We start from the raw sequence: 19,424 nt of genomic DNA, 5'->3' as shown, positions 1-19,424 counted from the left end.
ACAAACTCCGCTAATGTAGTTTGAAGAACCGGGCAACAATGAGCTCGCCGGAACCAACCCGAAACCCGAGATTCCGGCTGATGTCGTTGCCTTCACAATGAGATACGGATGAATGGAATACTCACGTCTTTTAGGGACGAGAAGTAGCCGAATCGGTCTTGGTTCGACGCGTGCTCCGACGACGAGTCCTGCAACAATAGGAAACTCGATGTTGGTCCACGTTGGCTCGACTTCCGAACAAGAACTTTAAAGATCTAACTCGGGACTGCGATTGTGTGGGTGGCTGCAGTTTCGCGGTAAAATGTGTCGTTTGTATTGACGTACTGTCGCGTCATCCGTACATGTGGGTGACGGAATTATTTGCTCAGATTCAGCAATTAAATTTCGCGCTAATCTGTTGGACTTTCCCAATTTTATTGAGATCAGCAAAAAAGTGTGAGAACGTTGACGAATCAATTGGTGTCATGCGATTTAGCTTTTCAATTTTAATTCGATCGAATAAAATACTTCAATCACACGGAATTTTTGCATCGATCTTAGGATCGAGATACTCAAGCATTGCTTCTGGACAGAAGACTTTAACCTCTTCTCATTGTTCGAGAAATTGGCAAGCTAACATCAAGGAATTCGTGAACAGATTTTCTTCATCGATGCTATCAATGTCATTCAGAAAAATGTCTACTATCGAGAAGGATTCTCCATTCTGGAGAAGAAGGTGAATTTACCTGATGGTGTTGCTGCTGCTGCTGCTGCTGCAGGTACAGCGTGTGCTGCTGCATGAAGGACTGGAGCTGGGTGGGGCTGAGGATGTGTTGCTGCAGGAGCTGTTGCATCTGATGGATGCCGCTCGCCGGGCTGAGCATCATCTGCGATGGGTTCTGCGAGGGTGGTGCCCCTGGCGGCCCCCCAGGCGGAGGACCCTGCGAAGGATTCGGTGGCGAACCCCTCTGCGGGGCCTGTGGACTCTGATGGGGACTCGGTTGGGGACCAGGCGGCCCAGAACTCGGCTGTTGCGATTGCTGCGTGATGATAGGCTGCTTTTGCTGGGTCATGGGTGCTGTTGTCACTGCGTGCCCAGCGGGACTGAGCTTCCCATTGCTCTGATACTCGATCTTGAGCTGCTCTTGCTGCTGCTGCTGTTGTTGCTGTTGCTGTTGCTGTTGTTGCTGCTGATCGGTCAGACCGCCGGCCAACTCGTTGCCTCTGACGTTCTCGCGGCTACGAACCGACAGCCGGTCCCGTTCCCGATTCTCGCGGTCCCTCGACGAGGGAACACTGTCCCGAGGTTGCTGTTGCTGCTGCTTCAAGGCTGCAAACAGCGAAGTTGCCTGCAATACGAAAATGGAGATCGAGAGCTCGGTCAAAGTCGGTTTGCGAGCTGCGTGTCGGGTGATCGGGGATGATGATATCGATTTCACGCGGAGGCATTACGCTTTACTTTACTATTCGCGAACTCGAAAGCGTACGGAGGTCGAGCTCTCTCTTCTAGTTCGCGAAAGAATCTTCGCGCCGTTTCCTCGTTATCTTCTCGCCTCGCTTCGTTACGCGCGCGTCCGGGAATCGATTAAAACTCCCACTCCACTCGGCAGGAGATAAAGGAGTTTCTGTTTTGGCGACCGCGGCGCCGCTTGTACAAAGTCGAAACGCGAGATAACAAGGCAGGGGGGAGGAAGGGGGCCCCCGCGAGCGAAGAAGGCGGGCGAGAGACCGAAAAGAGGGAAGAACAGGCCTCCGGCGGAATATTCATGATATAAATGCCCGTGTAATGTGCTCGCGTTAAACTTCCAGCGTATTTTGAGCAATATTGATCTTATCTAATGGTATTCGAGGCCCCGGAGACGACTCCGGCTATCCTCCGTCATCATTGGCTGGGACCAAGCTCTGCCAGCCGAGGCTCGACGGGAAGGAGGAGCTCTCGCCTGTTGTCTGAATGACGTCGGCCCGAGTCTCCGCCTTTGTTGTTTACGCAGCGGGATTTGTTTTATTAAGTTCTATCATCAAGTAGATTGCCGAGCGCAAAGCCGGAAGGCAGCAGCAGCAGCCCGTATCTTCTTCCGCGCGCGCTGTCTTTCCAGCAGCCTCGGCACGGAACTTTCCCCTCCCCCCTCTGAGAAACTATCGGAACCGTTCCGCGACTTTTTGCCCCTCGCGGTTTACTTTGTTCCTTTGTCTTTGTTAATGGAACGCTCGCCTCCTCGCGGGAAACAGATATCATTCCTTGTTTCCAATGGCAAATCTTTGCTCGATCGTCCGGGGTATATTCGCAGGCGGCTCCTAAAATACTCGGAAGCGTTTCTCATAAGTAAACAGGAAATGCATAGACATTTATTGTTGTAAGACAAAGACCGACGATTTGTGCTTTCGCGGCAACGAGCGTGTTTTAGTTCCGCTTATTCGAACACCGTTCCTTAATCGTTCGAGTCCCAAGCAAGTTCTGTCGCGTCAAACTTTAGCGACGCGCGTATATCGCACAGCTGCTTTTCTTTTTCTTTTTTTTCTTTTTCTTTTGTTTGCCAATTTTAATGAGCGCTATCGCACCGCTTGGTTCTCATCGCAATCGATTAAGACAAGCGCTATCACGCTGTTCGGCACTTTTCGACCGCGTTTTCGAACGGTTAAATTGTAAACTGCTTTCTGGTTCTGCCGGAATTTGCTTTCTATTAAGACGTCCCCGTCCATTAAGACGAGACATTCAGCTCGAAGCGTTCGGCAGAATTTTCCAGCGATTCCGATGCGATCCGAGCAGAGAAAAACGGTGACACGGTACATCCTCGAAGAGAAACAACGCCGGGGCGGATCGCGTTTTATCTCTTGGCAAGCGTGAAACTTGGCCGAGTAATTTCATCCGGGGGCAAGATCGAGGGTTCGAGACGTAAGCGTTGCAATTCGGTCAGAAAAATTCGGCGGAGGAGCGAGTGCCATTGTACAGGGACAACGGGGCAATTCGGGCGATCCGCTGGCGTCGCGCTCGAGCGCCGCGCGTTGAAACGAGTCGTTCGGCGGGACGGTGTTTGCAGAAACGACGTTGTTTGTAAAATTGCCCGGGACCAGTTTTCGATTCCTCGAAACGGGCTGCCGTCGCGCAGGCTGCTTAGAATGCCCGTTTCATGATGGCGTTTCCTCGACTCGTCGCCGAGGAGAGAAGAGCGACAATTTCCAGCGAAGCGGACGGGACGACGCGCGGTGAATCTTCAAAAACCGCGTCGCGGAGCGATCGAAGGTCGCCGACGTGCCGCGACGTCCTGGACCACACGCGCAGAGCGTCGCGGCGACGCAACGCGGATTCGTCGAACGCCGAGAGACGGTCTCTCGTCAGAGATAAATTTAAAACCCGCTTCCCGCGTCCTCGACCCGCCCGGAAACTCCGCGATTGTTTCTGCCGAGCGTGGAAACCCTGTCTCTCTCTCTCTCTCCCTCTTCTCTTTCTCTCTTTTTGTTTCTCTCGCTCTCCGACGGCGAGTGGAGCGAGCCTTATGCTAATCTTATTTGTGTACGATTACGTATGTTTATAACATGCAAAGAAAGTCCCCGCGGCCGAGCCGTTATCAGTGTTTAGTCAGGAGCAGAGCGTGGCGTTTCGTCTTGGAAGTTCGACGCCGCGCCGAGCCGAAAGGAAAAAACGCGCCGTGGAAAAACAGAGCGGAAACCGCGCTCCGCGACTCCACGGGAAACGTATCGGTGCCTTCGCTTTTCCATTCCAGAAATCGCGCTGCCCCGTACACGTTCCACAGTGGCTGTTTCCTCGGACTGCGAGGCATCGCATTGGAATCGTTTAAAAATTCTATAATAATTTACCGGGATATTTTTGGTCTTGTAACGTTGCAACGTTGCGTAACAAGTGCTCGACAGATGCCGAGGAAACTTTGTTCATCCTGTGAACTGGCAGGCTTTCTGAGTACCGTTGCAAAGTTACTTGTTTTCTTCGATGTTCGGGATCGAGATTTTCAGGGTTAATTTGTTTCTGGGACGTTTCGCATTTCGGTAAATTGCCTCCGCGCCTTTCAAGCTTCTAGCAGAACGTTCCGACGAACTTGTCGAGTTTTCTCGGGACGAATATCAATGAATATCAATGTAATTCCGAAGCGATCCTGGTGCGCCGAAGACGCCGATGGCCGGCGAAAATGGTACCGAGTGGTTCCGGCGCTGGAAGAAGCTTCTCGAGGGCCCTGTCCGCCTTGGGCAAAAAAACAATAAGGCTGGTTTCCGAAGGGACCGTTTGCTCAGCGAAATTAATGGAAAGCAACGATCGGCAAGGAGTTTTAATCCACTTTAGCCAGACAGGCCGGCACACCGGGCTAGATCGCGATCCTTTAATTCGCTAATTAATACCGAGTCTGTCTCCACTGAATATTCTCTACCCCCCCTCTCTTTCTCTTTCGCTCGCTCCCTGTTACACCCCCACCGCCACCCTCCGTGTGTCTCGTTGCCTCCGTTTCGACGAAAGAAACGAAGAATCTTGAACGTCCAAAGCCGGCGTGTCGGCCGAAAGGGGTGGAAAAATCGCGGAACCTCGAGGGGCGGTTCGGTTCAGCGGGTCTGCGCCGGGGTGGCGACGACGATGAAGCCTCGACGTGTGTACACGACCGGGGCCAAAGGAAAAAAATATAAGGGTACGGAAGAATGAAAGTATAAGAGCCGACGGTGAAGGGCCATCGACTACAGATAAGAGGGACTCCTAAGACTCTTTTAAGAAAAGGTTAAATAAAGGTCGGGGAGCCGCGCTTGTTGTTGGCTGTTCAGATTCCTTCGACCCCTTTCCGCCCCCGCCCCTCGCCCCGGTAACGCCACTTATTTGAATCCCGAAGGCTCCTTCGAGTTTTCAGCCCCGACCGACGTCGTCGTCGTCGTCGTCGTCTACGCCGCCGACGTCGTACCGGTTGCCTCGACGTCGCCGCCGAGCAGCCTTCATATCTTTTATATATTAGAATTTTCGCCACGCCACCCCCGCGCGCCCCGGCTCCGGCTCCCCGGCACTCGTTCTGTTTACTGTTTGGATTTATTCCAAACGCCCCCGACCGCCCTGTCTTCGCAAACCTGCGACTCCTCGCCGGGAACCACCGTCGTGGCTGTATATGAGTTCTCTCCGCGGGTTCCCGTCTTTATATTTTCGATTTGCGGCCCTCGCCACCCTCTCACGGCTCGTTCCGTGCCACCCCAGACCGATCATTGTCGTCCGGAAGATATAGCTTTCTTGAGAAGCCAAACAGATTCGACGCGGCACGGGAAGACAGCCTCTTTACAGAAATTACCGAGTCCTTGATTCGTCGGCCGCGCGATTCTTCGTGGAAACGACGAACAGATTCTTCGGTTTTCTCGGCTCATCCTTCGGGCCTCTTTATTTTGTTTTAATTTATTCGTGTAGAGTCTCGATTGTCCGGACTATCAATATCCGTATTCTCCATTATTTAAACATATACATAATCAGCTCGAATCGACGCATCTCGCATGCACAACGATTCACCGTATAAATTTGTAACTCCTTGCATTCGAACATCGTGTCAAACTCGTTATGCAGATTTCGAACATGATCTGTCGGATACGGATAGTGCTCGCTTATTTCAAGTGAAAATAAAATTTACTTTCCTGTTGTCGACACATGGTAATTACAGTCGATGCACACTTACAATAATGTGCAAGTTTAACCCTGTGCATTAACCTTTCTTAAGCTGTACAAACTCTATTAAATTGGCAATTACGATTCCGTTTCCACGCGCGAACGAGAACTTGCAGCACGAGGGAACTGAAGGAAGTCTATTTTCTTTTTCACAATCGCCTGAACAGTGAACTTAAAAATCGATTTACACTCGCACCCCAATCTATCAGGAAATCCATCCTACTAGTCTCAGTAACTGGTCCAAAATTTTGCTATCGACCTAGGGGAACCAGTTACTGAGACTAGTGGGATGGATTTTCGGAGAGATACTAAAAATCTCGAAAATGAATTCTACTAGTCTCAGTAACTGGTCCAAAATTTTGCTATCGACCTAGGGGGACCAGTTACTGAGACTAGTGGAATTCATTTTCGGGACAGATCGGAAAAATCCAGAAAATCAATTCCACTAGTCTCAGTAACTGGTCCACCTAGGTCGATAGCAAAATTTTGGACCAGTTACTGAGACTAGTAGGATTGATTTCCAGACAGATCGGAAAAATCCAGAAAACCAATTCCACTAGTCTCAGTAACTGGTCCACCTAGATCGATAGCAAAATTTTGGACCAGTTACTGAGACTAGTGGAATTCATTTTCCGAATTTTTGGTAGTCTGATGGCATGTGATAACTTCATCTCTACAGAACACTCAAATGAATTTTTCTCACTCAGTAGCTGGTTCCCCTAGGTTGATAATAAAATTTTAAAAACCGCAAGACTCGAATAATCGTGTCTCCTCTTCCCAAATGGTCCATTTTTTGTGGTAAATCTGGGCGTCGATTAGAGAGACATTATACTGTACAGATGAAAATTATTGTTCGTCGAAGGTTTTCAGAGACACGATAACGTAACTGTAAAGTAAATCGCAACGTCGCTGCGTGCATTCTACACGTGCATTCGCGCGGTGGTCTCCCGTTCCACGTGTTCGTAAAGAATATCGTCGGATAATAAACAGAGGCGTAAATATTCGATTGGAAATAATCGGACCAGGTTGCGGATAGGTGCTGAGCCGTTCGACGACGGCGCGGCTCTCGGATGGCCCGGTTGTTTATTTAAATCGGCCGCAGGACGAATCGGGAATGTCGAGAATAGCCTGCAGGAGCGGGAAATAATTTGCTCGATGACGGGGATCGTAGAAACTGATCCGCGGAGGCCAGGTTCCCCGTTCGGGATACCGGGAAATTCGATTCGCCGGCGGTTCCGCTCGCCGGATACCGCGCCAGCCCCGAAACCGGCCCCGGTATATATCGTTAAATTTTAAACTGGTTACGCGCGCGCTGTTCCCCGAATGTTTATTTAGCGCCGTTTTATATACGCGGACACGATGCAACAGAGCCCTGGACACGTCAACCGCGGACACTTGGTCACGAACCAGCGCGAGGAACAGCGAAAAACGAGAGACACCGGAAGAGAGATATAGAGAGAACACGGGAGAGAAAGAAGAGAGAGAGAAAAGAGAGAGAGAGGGAGAGAGAGAGAGAACTAGAGAGATAGCTGGCGCGAGAGTGAAAAAAGTTCGGCCCTGGGAAAAAATTCGGTGATTTGTTCGCTGTCGATCCGTTTATTCCGCAAATCCGAATCGGATTTACCTTCTAGCTTTTCCCGGTGTTCCATATTGAACGTCCCTTTTCGGTCTGTTAGCCGTGATATTTTCATAGCCGCGACATACTGCATACAGGAAATATTCTATTATGCGTGTATTGATTAAAATTCCCGGCGCAATCCTCGGCCCCTCTGTGCCGCCCGGCTGTGAGCCGAATGTTCGATTGATTTTTAACGTCGTAATATACGATCGAGCGTCGCTGGCCACTGTGTGTCACGATTAATCGGTCAAATGAAAAAAAACGAACGGGACAGGGACTTTTTCCCCGATGAAATATCGCCGGAGAATTTCAGCCGGGAAGCTGCCGGATAACGTGGCCGGTTGTTCCCTTCATTCGATTATTATAATTCACGATCTATGTCAACAGCTCTCTCTCTCTCTCTCTCTCTCTCTCTCTCTCTCTCTCTCTCTCTCTCTCTCTCTCTCTCCTTTCTCTTGCACTTATTTCATTCTGCTTTTGTTCTGCGACGAGCCACGCGTGGTCCATCAAAAAGGACCGCTTTCATCTTTTTGTATTTTAAAACTGCTGATATTATTACAGATCTTTATTTTATACCTTTATAATATATATTACGTATTAGTTTACGCCTTTATATTATATATTATTATTATACGAAGACTTTCACAGGTTAATAATTGAATAAATTTCTTAATACAAATACAATGAAGTGATTTTTATGCAAAATAAGACTCATCTTCGTCAAAGGCAGCAAGCACGAATCGAACAGAAATTTCTTTCTTCAATAATTCCTGCGAATTAAAAGTAATCCAAAGGTGTGCTTAAATTTCTGTCGATATTTTCACTGATTTAGCTTTCATCTGCCAATCTTTATTATAAAAATGTTAATAATTACTCCGACGAGTAGTCAGTCAGTTACTTATTTATTCTTAGTTCGGCGTTTAAGCGCGCAGCATTCCTCTTTCTGTCACGTTTCTTACACGTTTCCCCGGAGTGTCGTTCGCAACTATCGCGCGTTAGCGTCGCGACCGACGGTTGTCGTCGGGATACCAAAAATCGAGAACCAGTCCTCGGCGTCTGGCGACGGCTTAACGAGTGCTCTGTTTTGTCGCGGCGGTAAAGCGAAAATGGCACAGCGTCGCCGCCACAAAACAAGGGCCCCCGGTGTCGGTGGGTTTGTCATGCCGCGCGTCTCGTTTCGTATTCACGCCGAGGGCCAATCAGAGACGCGTCTCTTTACACCCGCCTCGCCTCCTGTTGACGTTTGTCATAATATTTTAATATTAAATCGCGTTACGGGCGCAGCCATGCGTTCGCATAATCAGACGTTGCTCCCTGGCCGCCGCGCCGTTTATACATGCGGCTGTAAGTCTCTCTCTCCCGCCGAGAAACGGAGACAGAAAGAGAGAGACACGTGTGTGTACGCGCATGTATGTATGTGCATGTGTGTGTGTGTGTTCACACACGACGGAGAGAGGAGAGCCGAAGGACGCGACACCGGAGTACTCGTCACCCCTCGGCGTTCCACGTGAAATGTGGAATACAAATTACTCCGAAAAGTCCCTGGCCCTCTTGCGGATCTCGCGCGGCAACGCTATGAATTCGCGAATAATTCGGAATTAGGGAAACTACGCTACTCTCTCTCTCTCTCTCTCTCTCTCTCTCTCTCTCGCTCCTTGGGCGTTGATGAGCGAGAACCGAGGAAACGGAGCTCGCTCGTCGTCCACTATCGGCGACTGTTAAGACGTCGTTAACGGTGCTCGACAGTCCGGACACGTCCGAAGATTTCGACGACTTCCCCCGATCCGACTGATATTCAGTTAAGAAGACAGGAAGAAGGGTGGCTGAACCCTTTGCGCTCGAATATCAGAAGAAACCCTCGCTAATAGCCCCGAAGACCCCGGCGTCGTCGGCGGCGACGAGCATGTAGAAGGTCTCCATCGAGTAGAACCCGGCGAACGTTCCTCGACAGGATGGCAACCTCAAGGAATTTTCAATGAGAGCGAAACGTTACGTCCCGTGACATGTGGCCGGAGCTCTCCCTCTCTCTTGCTTTCTCTCTCATGGCCCGATGGAGTTAATAGCGCGGAGTATAAAATTTTCGGACGCGGGTGGACAGAGGGTCCCCGAATCGCCGGGCGACTTGACGCTCGAAAAGGATCCTGCAATATTGAGAGGAATTAACGATTCCGGGAACGTCTGCACTGTGCGGGACTCGCCGGTCCACCGGCTAGGAAGAGGACCATAGAAAAGAGAAAAGGGTGAAGCGGGCCGGCGGGAGGGCAGAGTTAGGTTTCCTGGGACGACTCGCTAGCCAGCTGGGATATTTGGAAAATGGCTAGAACCAGGCGGACCGAATGTCTCTGGGCTCCATCGTTAACGGCCTGTGTACATTATAGATGGTCCCGTGATTGGTTCGTCAGCCTCTCAAAAACTCAAACCACCCCCCTCCCTCCTCCCTAATCGTCCGTCTCTTTTCGGCCGGTGTTGTTACCTGCTCGCTCCCGTCCACGTTCCGCAGCCTCGTTTCAGCTCGGGTCCGCTCTTTCTACCCTTCGCCCCGGGCGGCGCCTCACTGCCACCCCCTCCACCCTCCTCCCGCTCTCCTCTTTTTCTCTCTGTCTCTGCCGATTGACAATGTACAGAGGCGGCCTTTCATGGGTATCAATTAGTAGGGCTCCGCTGATGCCCGCACGATCTTCGGCTCTCTCGTTCGCGTCGCTCCCGATCCCCAGGCGTGTCGATTGAAATCAGGCTCGATCGTGTAAACGGAGACTCGGCCATTGTACCCCGAATACACGCCGAAACCTCCGATCCGACGCGGGGTCTCGTCTCGCGCCCAAGTACAGTAATGTCTCCCTTACCGACGCTCGGATTGTCCACGAAGATTGACAATTTGGGGAGAGGCGATACGATTGTTCGAGCCTTGCAGCTCGTTTTTACAGTCGTTGACAATTCGTAACTATAACAAATGAACCGCAAGGATCGAATAATTGTATCTTCTCTATCTAAATCCTCCATTTTTGCAGACAATCTGAGCGTCAATTAGAGAGACATTACTGTACATACGATTTTCTTCGTAGGATCGTTCACTCTTCTGTTCCCGTCGGCTCGCAGAAGTTGGAACGGTTTTCTAAACAAGCGTCGGCTGCCAAACTGGCGCGTCGACAGTCAGACCGTTGCCAAATCAGACGGATATTCCCTTGTTAGTCGCTACCGAACACCTTACTTGTTAGTCATTCTTGAATCTTTGCCCTTTCGCGCGTCGCTCTCACGGGAGACCTGTCTAGATGCCAATTGTGAAACAGCAGGAGAGACCGTTCGGTGTTCGATTACTTCCGCAAGCAACGATTCTAAATTGAAAGCCTCGAGGCTGCGGAGCTCTTGCCGATTGTCGGACAAAGTCCGCGGGCTGTTCGCGTAAATAACGAAGCTCGGGTTGTGATGCAATTGGGTATGATTATCTGTGTTCGTACGGGCAAATGGCGCATTACCGAAATGATGATCACGGCGAGCCTAAGACAATGTAGAAGAATCTGGAACAATCGAGAAGAGTTTAGAGGAACCTGGGAGAACGAGAAATAATCTGAAAAGATCTAGAACAATCGAGGAGAGTAGACGAACGTGAGAGAACGCGAAATAATCTATCTAAATCTACCTAAATAATAAATCTATCGAAATAATCTATCTGATAATCCATCATAAACCTAAAAAACATCTAAAACAATCAAGAAGAGTTTAGAGGAACCTGGAAGAGCATCAAATAGTCTAGAAAATTCTAAAACAATCGAGAAGAGTTTCGAGGAACCTGGAAGAACATAAACTAATCTAGAAAAATCTAGAACAATGTAGAAGAACTTAGCAGAACCTAGAAGAACATAATAGAACCTACCAGAACTTAGAAGACCATAGAAAATCTGAAAGAACCTAAGAGAACATAAAACGATCTGCAAGAACCTAGAACAACATAAGACAATGAATGAGAACCTAGAAAAACCTAAAAAGGTTCCAGAAGAACCTAGAAAAACCTAAAAAGATCCCAAAAGAACCTAAGAAGACCCCAAAAATGCAGCAAAAGTACCCAGCAAAACTTGGCAGAACCTAGCAGAAGCCCGGAACAAAGCAGCCCTCCAAAGCTATTGTTTGGCAAACATTTTTGCAGCGAACGGTTTCAGCGATCGCAGACCGTGATGAACCGGTGGTTTGCCGTCAGTGCCGCGGCTAATTGAGTTTGAAACCACCTGCGCGCGTCCGCGGAGCGGCGAAACCGCGAAAGAACGAGCCCGTGGAACGAAAGTGGAAACAAAGATTGCCGGGTATTATGCAAGGTAAACGTTGCCGGAAGTGTGGCCCTTTCCCTGGTAGGTGGAGGTATCCGGTGGTGCCTGTGTGTACAAGAATTAACGCACAGAGGTGGGAGTGTCGCAGCTGGCCAGCCGAGATACAGAAGGTCTGCGGGGGTTGTCCAGGGAGCAGCAGCGCCGCTCGCGCCGGAGAAAGCCGCGGCCGGTAGAAAGGGGCGAAGAAGAGGGACGGAAAATTGGGGAGGCACCGGGAACGAGGAACGGATAACAGAGGAGCCGGGAATAGAGGGTGCATCGGAGAGAGTAATTTCGGTATTCTGCGGGTTTGCTTACATCCACCGGTTCAGCGATTTTCGGTGTGCGAAACGTGGAACCTGCTGTCTCCCCCATCGCGATACAGGAAGCGGCAAGATTTTTTTCGTTTCCTCGCCGTTTGCCAGGCTCTATCGAACCGTTTCCCCCCGGTTCGACGATTCACGGACGCTGAGCAATTATAACCGGCGAACTGATTAGAGCGGCGGGGGCACCGTCGTTTTATGCCGGTGTTCTTTGTCGTCGATCGCTGATTTCATGCACTTTTGAACGAGCAGGGAGAGAGAGAGCCAAGCTACTCAGGAGCGATTGATTTTCTCGCAGGGGGCGCAATCGTTTGTGCAAACTTTTTCGAACGATCGTCGCCGGCTCTGCGAAGCTTCTTCGGAATATTCAAGGTTAATTATGGCTGAAAATCTAGGTTCCCAAAGCTGCCGCGAGGAACTGTTAACTAGGAGTGCTTTTTCGAATCCAAACGTTGACGAACACCTAGCACGAGATAAATGAAAGCGAGAGCCAATGCTTGACGATAAATTAATACCGTGAAGTTTGACAGTGTTTGATATGATTCTGGTAATGCAGATTGTCTCAACGCGATACGGCAACGCGTTTATCCGTCTATCCGGATCTCTTCTCCGAGTGTATGAAATGCGTTTGAATTCGTTGACGAATGTTTGCGGCGATTGTAAAATGTTAAAAACTACGGTGATGAAAAGAAATAACCAGCTTAAAGAATTGTCATTGTCTACGCTACGCGATGCGCATCTGTTTACGCCGTTTGACCACGTCTGAAGCTGTTTGAAGCTGTTCGAGCATTCCTATCGTAATAGCAAATGCGATATACTTTTACATCGCGATACAACAAACCGAAAGAAGTATTCCATTAACAGGAAAACAATTTTCCATTACGTTTGCGGAAGTTTGCGGAAGTTCGAGGGCCAAGAGAGACAGCATCGTCGTTGTCCACGAGCGCCACGGATTTTCAATACATCCGGAAGGCCACGGTGTCGCGAGACGGGAGCACCAGGGTGCAAAGAAGACCGGAATCGTCGGGAGGGTGAAGCGAGTTAATCGAGAACCCCGAGTGGACGTCGCAGCCCCTGCTTAAGACTGGCAGAAACAAAATAAATCGCGGCACTCGAGGCTGTCCAATTTCATGCTCAATCGATGCGAGCTCGATTCCATTATCCTGCCCCTGGCCTCGTTTCCCACCCCCCTTTAACTTCCTTCATCCCGCTGATGACAAGCGTCGATAAAACGCGAAATATTTAGCCGGGAAGTTTCGACGTTAGCCCTCCCGTACCGGGATCGTGGCGAGGAGGACTGCAAGGGGTTGGGTACATCCCGGCCCGAAGAAAATGAAATAAAGGATGCGTCTGTTTGGCGGAGCCCCCGTAATATCCCTGTTTCTTGACCCCATCTTCCGTCGCCGGGCGCAAGCCGGTGGGCCACCGGTCGTTAATGAAAATCAAACAACGGAAAAATTACATCCACTCGGTGGTAACCGGCCGTCTCCCGCTCTCTTTTCCACCCTTGAGACTTTACTGGAGAACAAGGGGGGGTGGCGGGGGGAGGGGCCGATGGGGGCGGAGAACGCGGCGGACGGTTTTGCCTTAGTCAGCTTTTCCTTTTCTCCACTGCATCAGCGCCGGGCCACGGCAAGGTTTGTACTCGGGTAATCGCGCTATTCTTTCTTCGCGGCTCCTCGCTTCTTCTTCGCCTTCCCGGCCATTAATCATCTCGCGCCGAGCGGGCAAAAAATCACGAGGGTTGCTGTTTTCGGTGGGTCTCGTTTTCGAATTCGCGCGGCCCCCGGAGCTCTCACCCTTTACTCCGTTTACTCCGGAGAAGTAAATAAAATTTCTGCGGGAGAAGCCGAACGCGCCGAGAGCATAGCTTCTCGCGCGTCTTCGAGACCGTATTCAAGGACGAGTCCTGGTCGAAGGAGTGACAATCGAAGGGAATTAATGCCCCTCCGCGGCGGAAGCCGGCGTTCATCCTCGGGCAATCGGCCGGTAATCTGTTGGCGGCTAAGCGAGGCCGTGTTTTACTTTCGTTCCGGTTAATAATTCAGTATCAATTAGTGGGCCGGCTGAATTATGAAGCGGCCTTTCTTCGTTCCTTTCGACTTCCCGCCGGCTGGATCCCGCGTCGCTTCCTTGGCGGGGGTGGAGAGCCCCGCCGCCACCGCCGCAAAAAACAGGGGATATCCTCCCGAAGTTTCGGAACGCGCGCTTAATCTCGAGCCTCTGTTTATTCGGTCTTATTAATCCCGGCGAAGCGATGTTCCGCGGGAGAGACGCCGCCTTTCATTAATTGTCCTCGGACCCACCCCCCTCCGTTCCGCGTCGCCGCACTTGTGTACGGTCGAGCGAGGCCGTTGTAAATAAATTCGATGAATAAATTAGCCCGCCGGCGAGCATGCAGGTTTGCGGTCAGAGAACATTATCGCCGGGCTAGCAATCGAAACGATTACCACGTTCAATATTCATTTCGTTCGGCGTCTTGAATATTAACGCCGATATCTAAGTGCGGGGGGGACACGAACCCGAAACTCCGGTTGAAGGAAAAATCTTCGCTATCGAGTCGCGAGAATGCAAAGTCCCGTCCGATTTTTCCTGCATCTCGAAGATGCGTTCGCCGCGTTCCCCGCAATCCGCAATTGATTCGGATTAATCGGCCGAATCCCCGGACGTTGCCCGCGGCAACGGATCATTATCGGATTTTTTACGGCGCGGAATTCTTCTCCGGGATCCGTGATCCCTGCTTAATCGGCGGCCTTTATTTTCGCGATAAATCACGCGGCCGGATCCATCAGTTTCCGTCGTGACCTTTCATTAGCGGACCACCCCTTTCGGCCGGTTTAAAAGTCGCCTTACAGTTTTCTCGGCGGGGCGAGGCGCGACGTTCCCCCTTTCGGTGCTTCTAATTCCCGAGCTCCGAACAACCCGACATTTTTCTCACCCCCACCCCCGTCGCCTTCTGACGTGCCGTGAAAAATATCGGACAATTTTCCGAGTCGGAAAATCTGCTGTTGCAGGACTTAATTGTATCATCAGAGCCGCTCCTCGGATTCGAGCAGGGGCTTAAGTAATACCCGGCAATTTTTAACCGCCGCGATCGCGAGATCATCCCCGGGATCCTCGGCGAGTCGGCTGGAGATAATTATTTGCTCGGTGTAATGGGAGATTCTGTTTCTACACCGGTTTCTGTGCGATCCTTGTTTACCGTTCTCTCGACGATTTCTTTGGAATTTTCGATTCGGTTTGCGCAGCGCGTCTTTGTACAGCTAATCGCTGGATCGCGGATTTTTATGCGAGATGAGTCATTCTGTTCCTCTCGGTCGCACCAAACGGTGGTTGAACAAAAATTTATTCTTATGTCGAACCTTTTTTCTAAGGTTCAATAGGGTCTAACAAGACTATAAGAGTTAGGATTTTAGACTTAAGATTTTTAGACTTAGCGTTTTTAAAAGATTGAAAATAGTCTAACATTATTTTTGGAATTACTATTTTTAAAAAGTTGAAAATACATAATACTGACAACATCATTTTTAGACTTAGCATTTTTAAAAGGTTGAAAATAGTGTGACACCATCGTTTCTGGACTTAGCATTTTTAAAAGATTGAAAATAGTCTGACATCATTTTTGGAATTAGTATTTCTAAAAGTTTGAAAATAGTCTGACAACATCATTTTTTGGAATTAGTATTTTCGAAAGGTTGAAAATAGTCTAGCAACATTGCATTTATTCTCTGCATTTGCTATTTTATATTCCACCTTCTAGCTTTTGTTACACACGATAAGATCGTGTCGTTCCAATGTAAAAAGAGATAAGACACCGTTAATAATAATAATAATATCGTGCAGTGCGAAAAAAGCGTGCAGAAAATATATTTGGTCATATATTGGTCACATATTGGTCACCATCCAGCATGGAAACAGATCAGCGTGTCTGACCACTGCCGACCGTATCTACTTAACTACTTCCCTTCAGATTACACCAGACAGAAGCAATACTGCAACAGCTTAGTATCCAACAGATACATTTACGGTCCCAATAACCGAATAGAACGGCGCAATCGTTCCGATTGCATATAGAGCCGCGGAAACATGCAAGTGGATTCCATGTTTGCCGGGACCGAGAACGCGTCGTGCCACCGCAAAGAAGATAATCGCCCGGTGAAAAAGACGAATCAGGGAACTCGGAATAGACGGAATGCACAAACGGACTGTGGTAGTGAGCGCAATCCACGAGACGACGGGGACATAGGAGGAGGAGGAGGAGAAGGAGTAGGAGGACAGACGGCAAAGAAACAAGATATCCCGTGCCGAGGGTGACGATCACCCTCGCGATACCCGCTGGTGGACCACCGGAAGTGAGCAGAGAGGCGTAGGAATGCAAAAGCGGGTGACGGCGTCGGTCGGGAAAAAAGGAGAGCGAGAGGAGAGCGAGAGAAAGAGAGAGAGAGAGAAGAAAGAGAGAGAGAGAAAAGGCGGGGGAGGAGACACGCGGCGACGGGCGCCGCGGCGTGGCAGCGGCGGAGAACAGAGGTCCGACGTCGGCCTGACGGACTCTCTCTCGTTTGTGCAAACAAACCAAAATGGACTGCGAATAAATATGCGTCTACGAGCAAAAGCGAACGCCCGTATGCTTGGTCATGATCCGTCCATGTACGAAGGGGGTTGGGGGCAACGGGTCGTGGGTCCGAGAGGCGGCGAGAGGCGCGGAGGGCGGAGGAGGGAACCGCGCGGCAAGAGAGGGCGGAGTACGTCGGGGATTTAGGGACCTTTAATGGAGCTCGTCTGGCCGCGACTACCAGAAAAGGAATTCGCTACTTTCCATTATTCACCGCCTTCCGTCCTTCCTATCTGTCCCACGGCTCCATCTCTCTCTTTCTCTCTCTCTCTCTCGCTCTCTCTCTCCTACTTTTTTTCGAACCAGAACCCCCATAGGGGCATCGATGGTTTCTCTGCTCCCGCGCGCTCGTTCCATGCCCGATCGACGGCTATCTAACCCCAAGAATCGGAATTCCAGTCGTATCGCAAACGGCACTCGCTTCGCCATGTGTGTACCCCGGATCGAGACAGTCGTCGAACAACGTCCTGCAGTTTTTGCGATTGTCAGGCTACTGGATGGACGACCGCGGCCATCGATCGAGTCGGTCGTCGGCTCCTCGGGCCCTTCCGACGTCACCGAACGACCGGAGACTGCGGATCTTGGAGGTCTACCAGTGGCCAACGGAGTATCGGAACAATACACATACGTTTTCCATTGGACGATTCTCCTCTGCTAGCATTAGGATGACTTATACGTCTGCAATGACGAAATCCAATCGGCGGAAACAGGAATATTAGTCCGTTCGTGCTGAGACAATCGGACGATACCAGATCTTCCAGTTACTGTGGGGTGACCAATTGCTGTGTCTTTCATCTGTTTTCATAATTTACTCCGTATATTTATCGAATAAGACGTTTGAAATCGTTTTGTTCGAAGGTAAACGAGATAAAAGAATAAAGTATTTTATTGTGTCCTGTTTTCGACAAAAATGGACAATTTGAGAAGAGGAGATACGATTATTCGAACCTTGCGGTTTTAAAAAATTTTAAAATTTTATTATCAACCTAGGGGAACCAATTATTGAGTGAAAAATTTCATTTTAGTGTTCTGAAGAGATGAAGTTATCACATGCCCTCAGAATTCCAAAAATTCGAAAAATTAATTCCACTAGTCTCAGTAACTGGTCCAAAATTTTGCTATGGACCTAGGGGGACCAGTTACTGAGACTAGTGGAATTAATTTTCGGGACAGATCGGAAAAATCCAGAAAACCAATTCCACTAGTCTCAGTAACTGGTCCATCTAGGTCCATAGCAAAATTTTGGACCAGTTACTGAGACTAGTAGGATGGATTTCCTGTAGCTCGTTTTTATAGTTGTTGACAGTTCGTAACTATAAAAACGAACCGCAAGGCATGAACAATCGTATCTGCTCTTCCCAAATTGTCCATTTTTGTGGACAACTTGAGCGTCAAAATTAGGGTTCATTACTATAGCACTAAAAGGACAGTACCCTAGTCAAACATTATACTTATTTCCGACTACTTAACAGCATTAATGCTCTGCTGTGATTGATTGCTATATTCCTAGGCAAATTACGGTTCCTCCACGACTTCCTATCGAATTTTCGATCTTATTGCGAACAGGCTTAAACATCCGGCCGAATTATCACTTGGACATTGAATCAAAAACAGCAAGAAGCGCTTTAGAATTTTCTTAATCGTCTTTAATTGACATTTCACGCGTGATCAGCTAAACATAAACGTTACTTATTTCTTCGAAATCGAAATTGTTGGCTACGGCGCTAAAACACCAGAAAGAAACGACCGTTCCGTTACCAAGCCCTGGGACCAAAAGTCAACCGAGACACGCGAGAAACAATAACTGTCTCGTACCGCCGGTGAAATTATTGAGCGCGAAGTGCCGCTAATCGACGTAGCTGTAGCAGAAAATTGAAGATCCATACAGCACATCTGCGCGTCTCGGGGCCAGCTGAACCCGCTCGGAGAATTCGCACGGCGAAGTTCTCCGAGTCCTGCACTCGGTTCCGAGTGTCACAACGCGTTACCACACCCGCCGCCAGTCGGCGCGGGGACGACGCATCGGAAGCGGAAAAATTCCTGGAAAGAGGAGAAATGTCTGGGAAGAGGGAAGACACGCGAGTAAATCACGTTTCCGTCGGGAAGTCGCGATAGAAATGGGGCGGGCTGTTTTTCCCCGCTAATTCGCCGGGAATTGCTCGCGCGAGGAGGAACAAGAGAGAGAAAGAGAGAGAGAAAGCGAGAAAGTACGAGAAGGAAACGCAGCAGAGTCTCCCGACGAGTACACGAAAGCCGCATTTGTATTCAGTCGACGGCGGCAGCGGAATCCGGGGCTGCGCTCTAAGATCGCGGCGGCGGATGAGGTGCTTTAAAAAGCGAAAAGGAGTGAAACGCGGCGGATGGCGCGCGAGGGTGGAGAATCCCGTGGTGAAGGTGCCGCCGCCGTGCTCTTGGAACAAAAGGCGTCCGTTGCGAGGTGGCACGCGGGGGTGGGAAACGGTCGCGCGGCACCGATCCCCCGTATTTCATATGCAGGGGGCTGTTTTGCTTGGCCCCGGCAATATGATTACCATATTTTTCGCATAATGCGTCCGCGTGTGTGTCTCTTATTTCACGCGACACCGTGCCCCTCCGCGGCTGCACGCGCTGTCAAACGAGAGATCGAACCGTTCGAGGGGGGGAGGGGGAACGGTTACAACGAGCGTTAACGTCTTATCATTCGTTCCTCGTCCCGCCCCGAGTCTCCGCGACCTAGACGATGAAAAGTTTATACGGCCACTGCGGAGGGAAACGGCGGGGCGAGGGTGTATTCTTCGACCGCCGCGTGTCCGGGTGTATTCACCGCGACGAGGAAGTCTTTAGAGGTTTCCTTGGATCCGTTTTCGCTCCGAGGAACGGGAGCCAAGGACGTCGTGAATGTTTCACGGGACACCGCCGCTGCACGCGGCGATGCGAAGGGAGTTTTCCCTATCTGACGCGGGGATGCACCCCCCTACGC

The 19,424-nt window shown here is 50.0% G+C and overlaps 1 protein-coding gene across 17 annotated transcripts in view; it reads right to left on the bottom strand.

Annotated features, from left to right (window-relative positions):
• The window catches only part of FoxP (forkhead box transcription factor P), a 335,444-nt gene that overhangs the window by 28,367 nt on the left and 287,653 nt on the right, over window positions 1–19,424 (bottom strand). For all 17 annotated transcript variants that reach the window (XM_033467566.2, XM_033467551.2, XM_033467552.2 and 14 more), the window contains 2 exons: window positions 726–1,328; window positions 126–188 (listed from right to left, as the gene is read on the bottom strand). In XM_033467566.2, coding sequence (XP_033323457.2) covers window positions 126–188; window positions 726–1,328 — 666 coding nt within the window. The remainder of the gene's footprint in view (window positions 1–125; window positions 189–725; window positions 1,329–19,424) is intronic.

Source organism: Megalopta genalis, chromosome 4, assembly GCF_051020955.1.
Source record: "Megalopta genalis isolate 19385.01 chromosome 4, iyMegGena1_principal, whole genome shotgun sequence".
NCBI lineage: Eukaryota > Metazoa > Arthropoda > Insecta > Hymenoptera > Halictidae > Megalopta > Megalopta genalis.
Note: the sequence above shows the minus strand (reverse complement) of the source record. Positions and strands in the feature narration are given on the sequence as shown.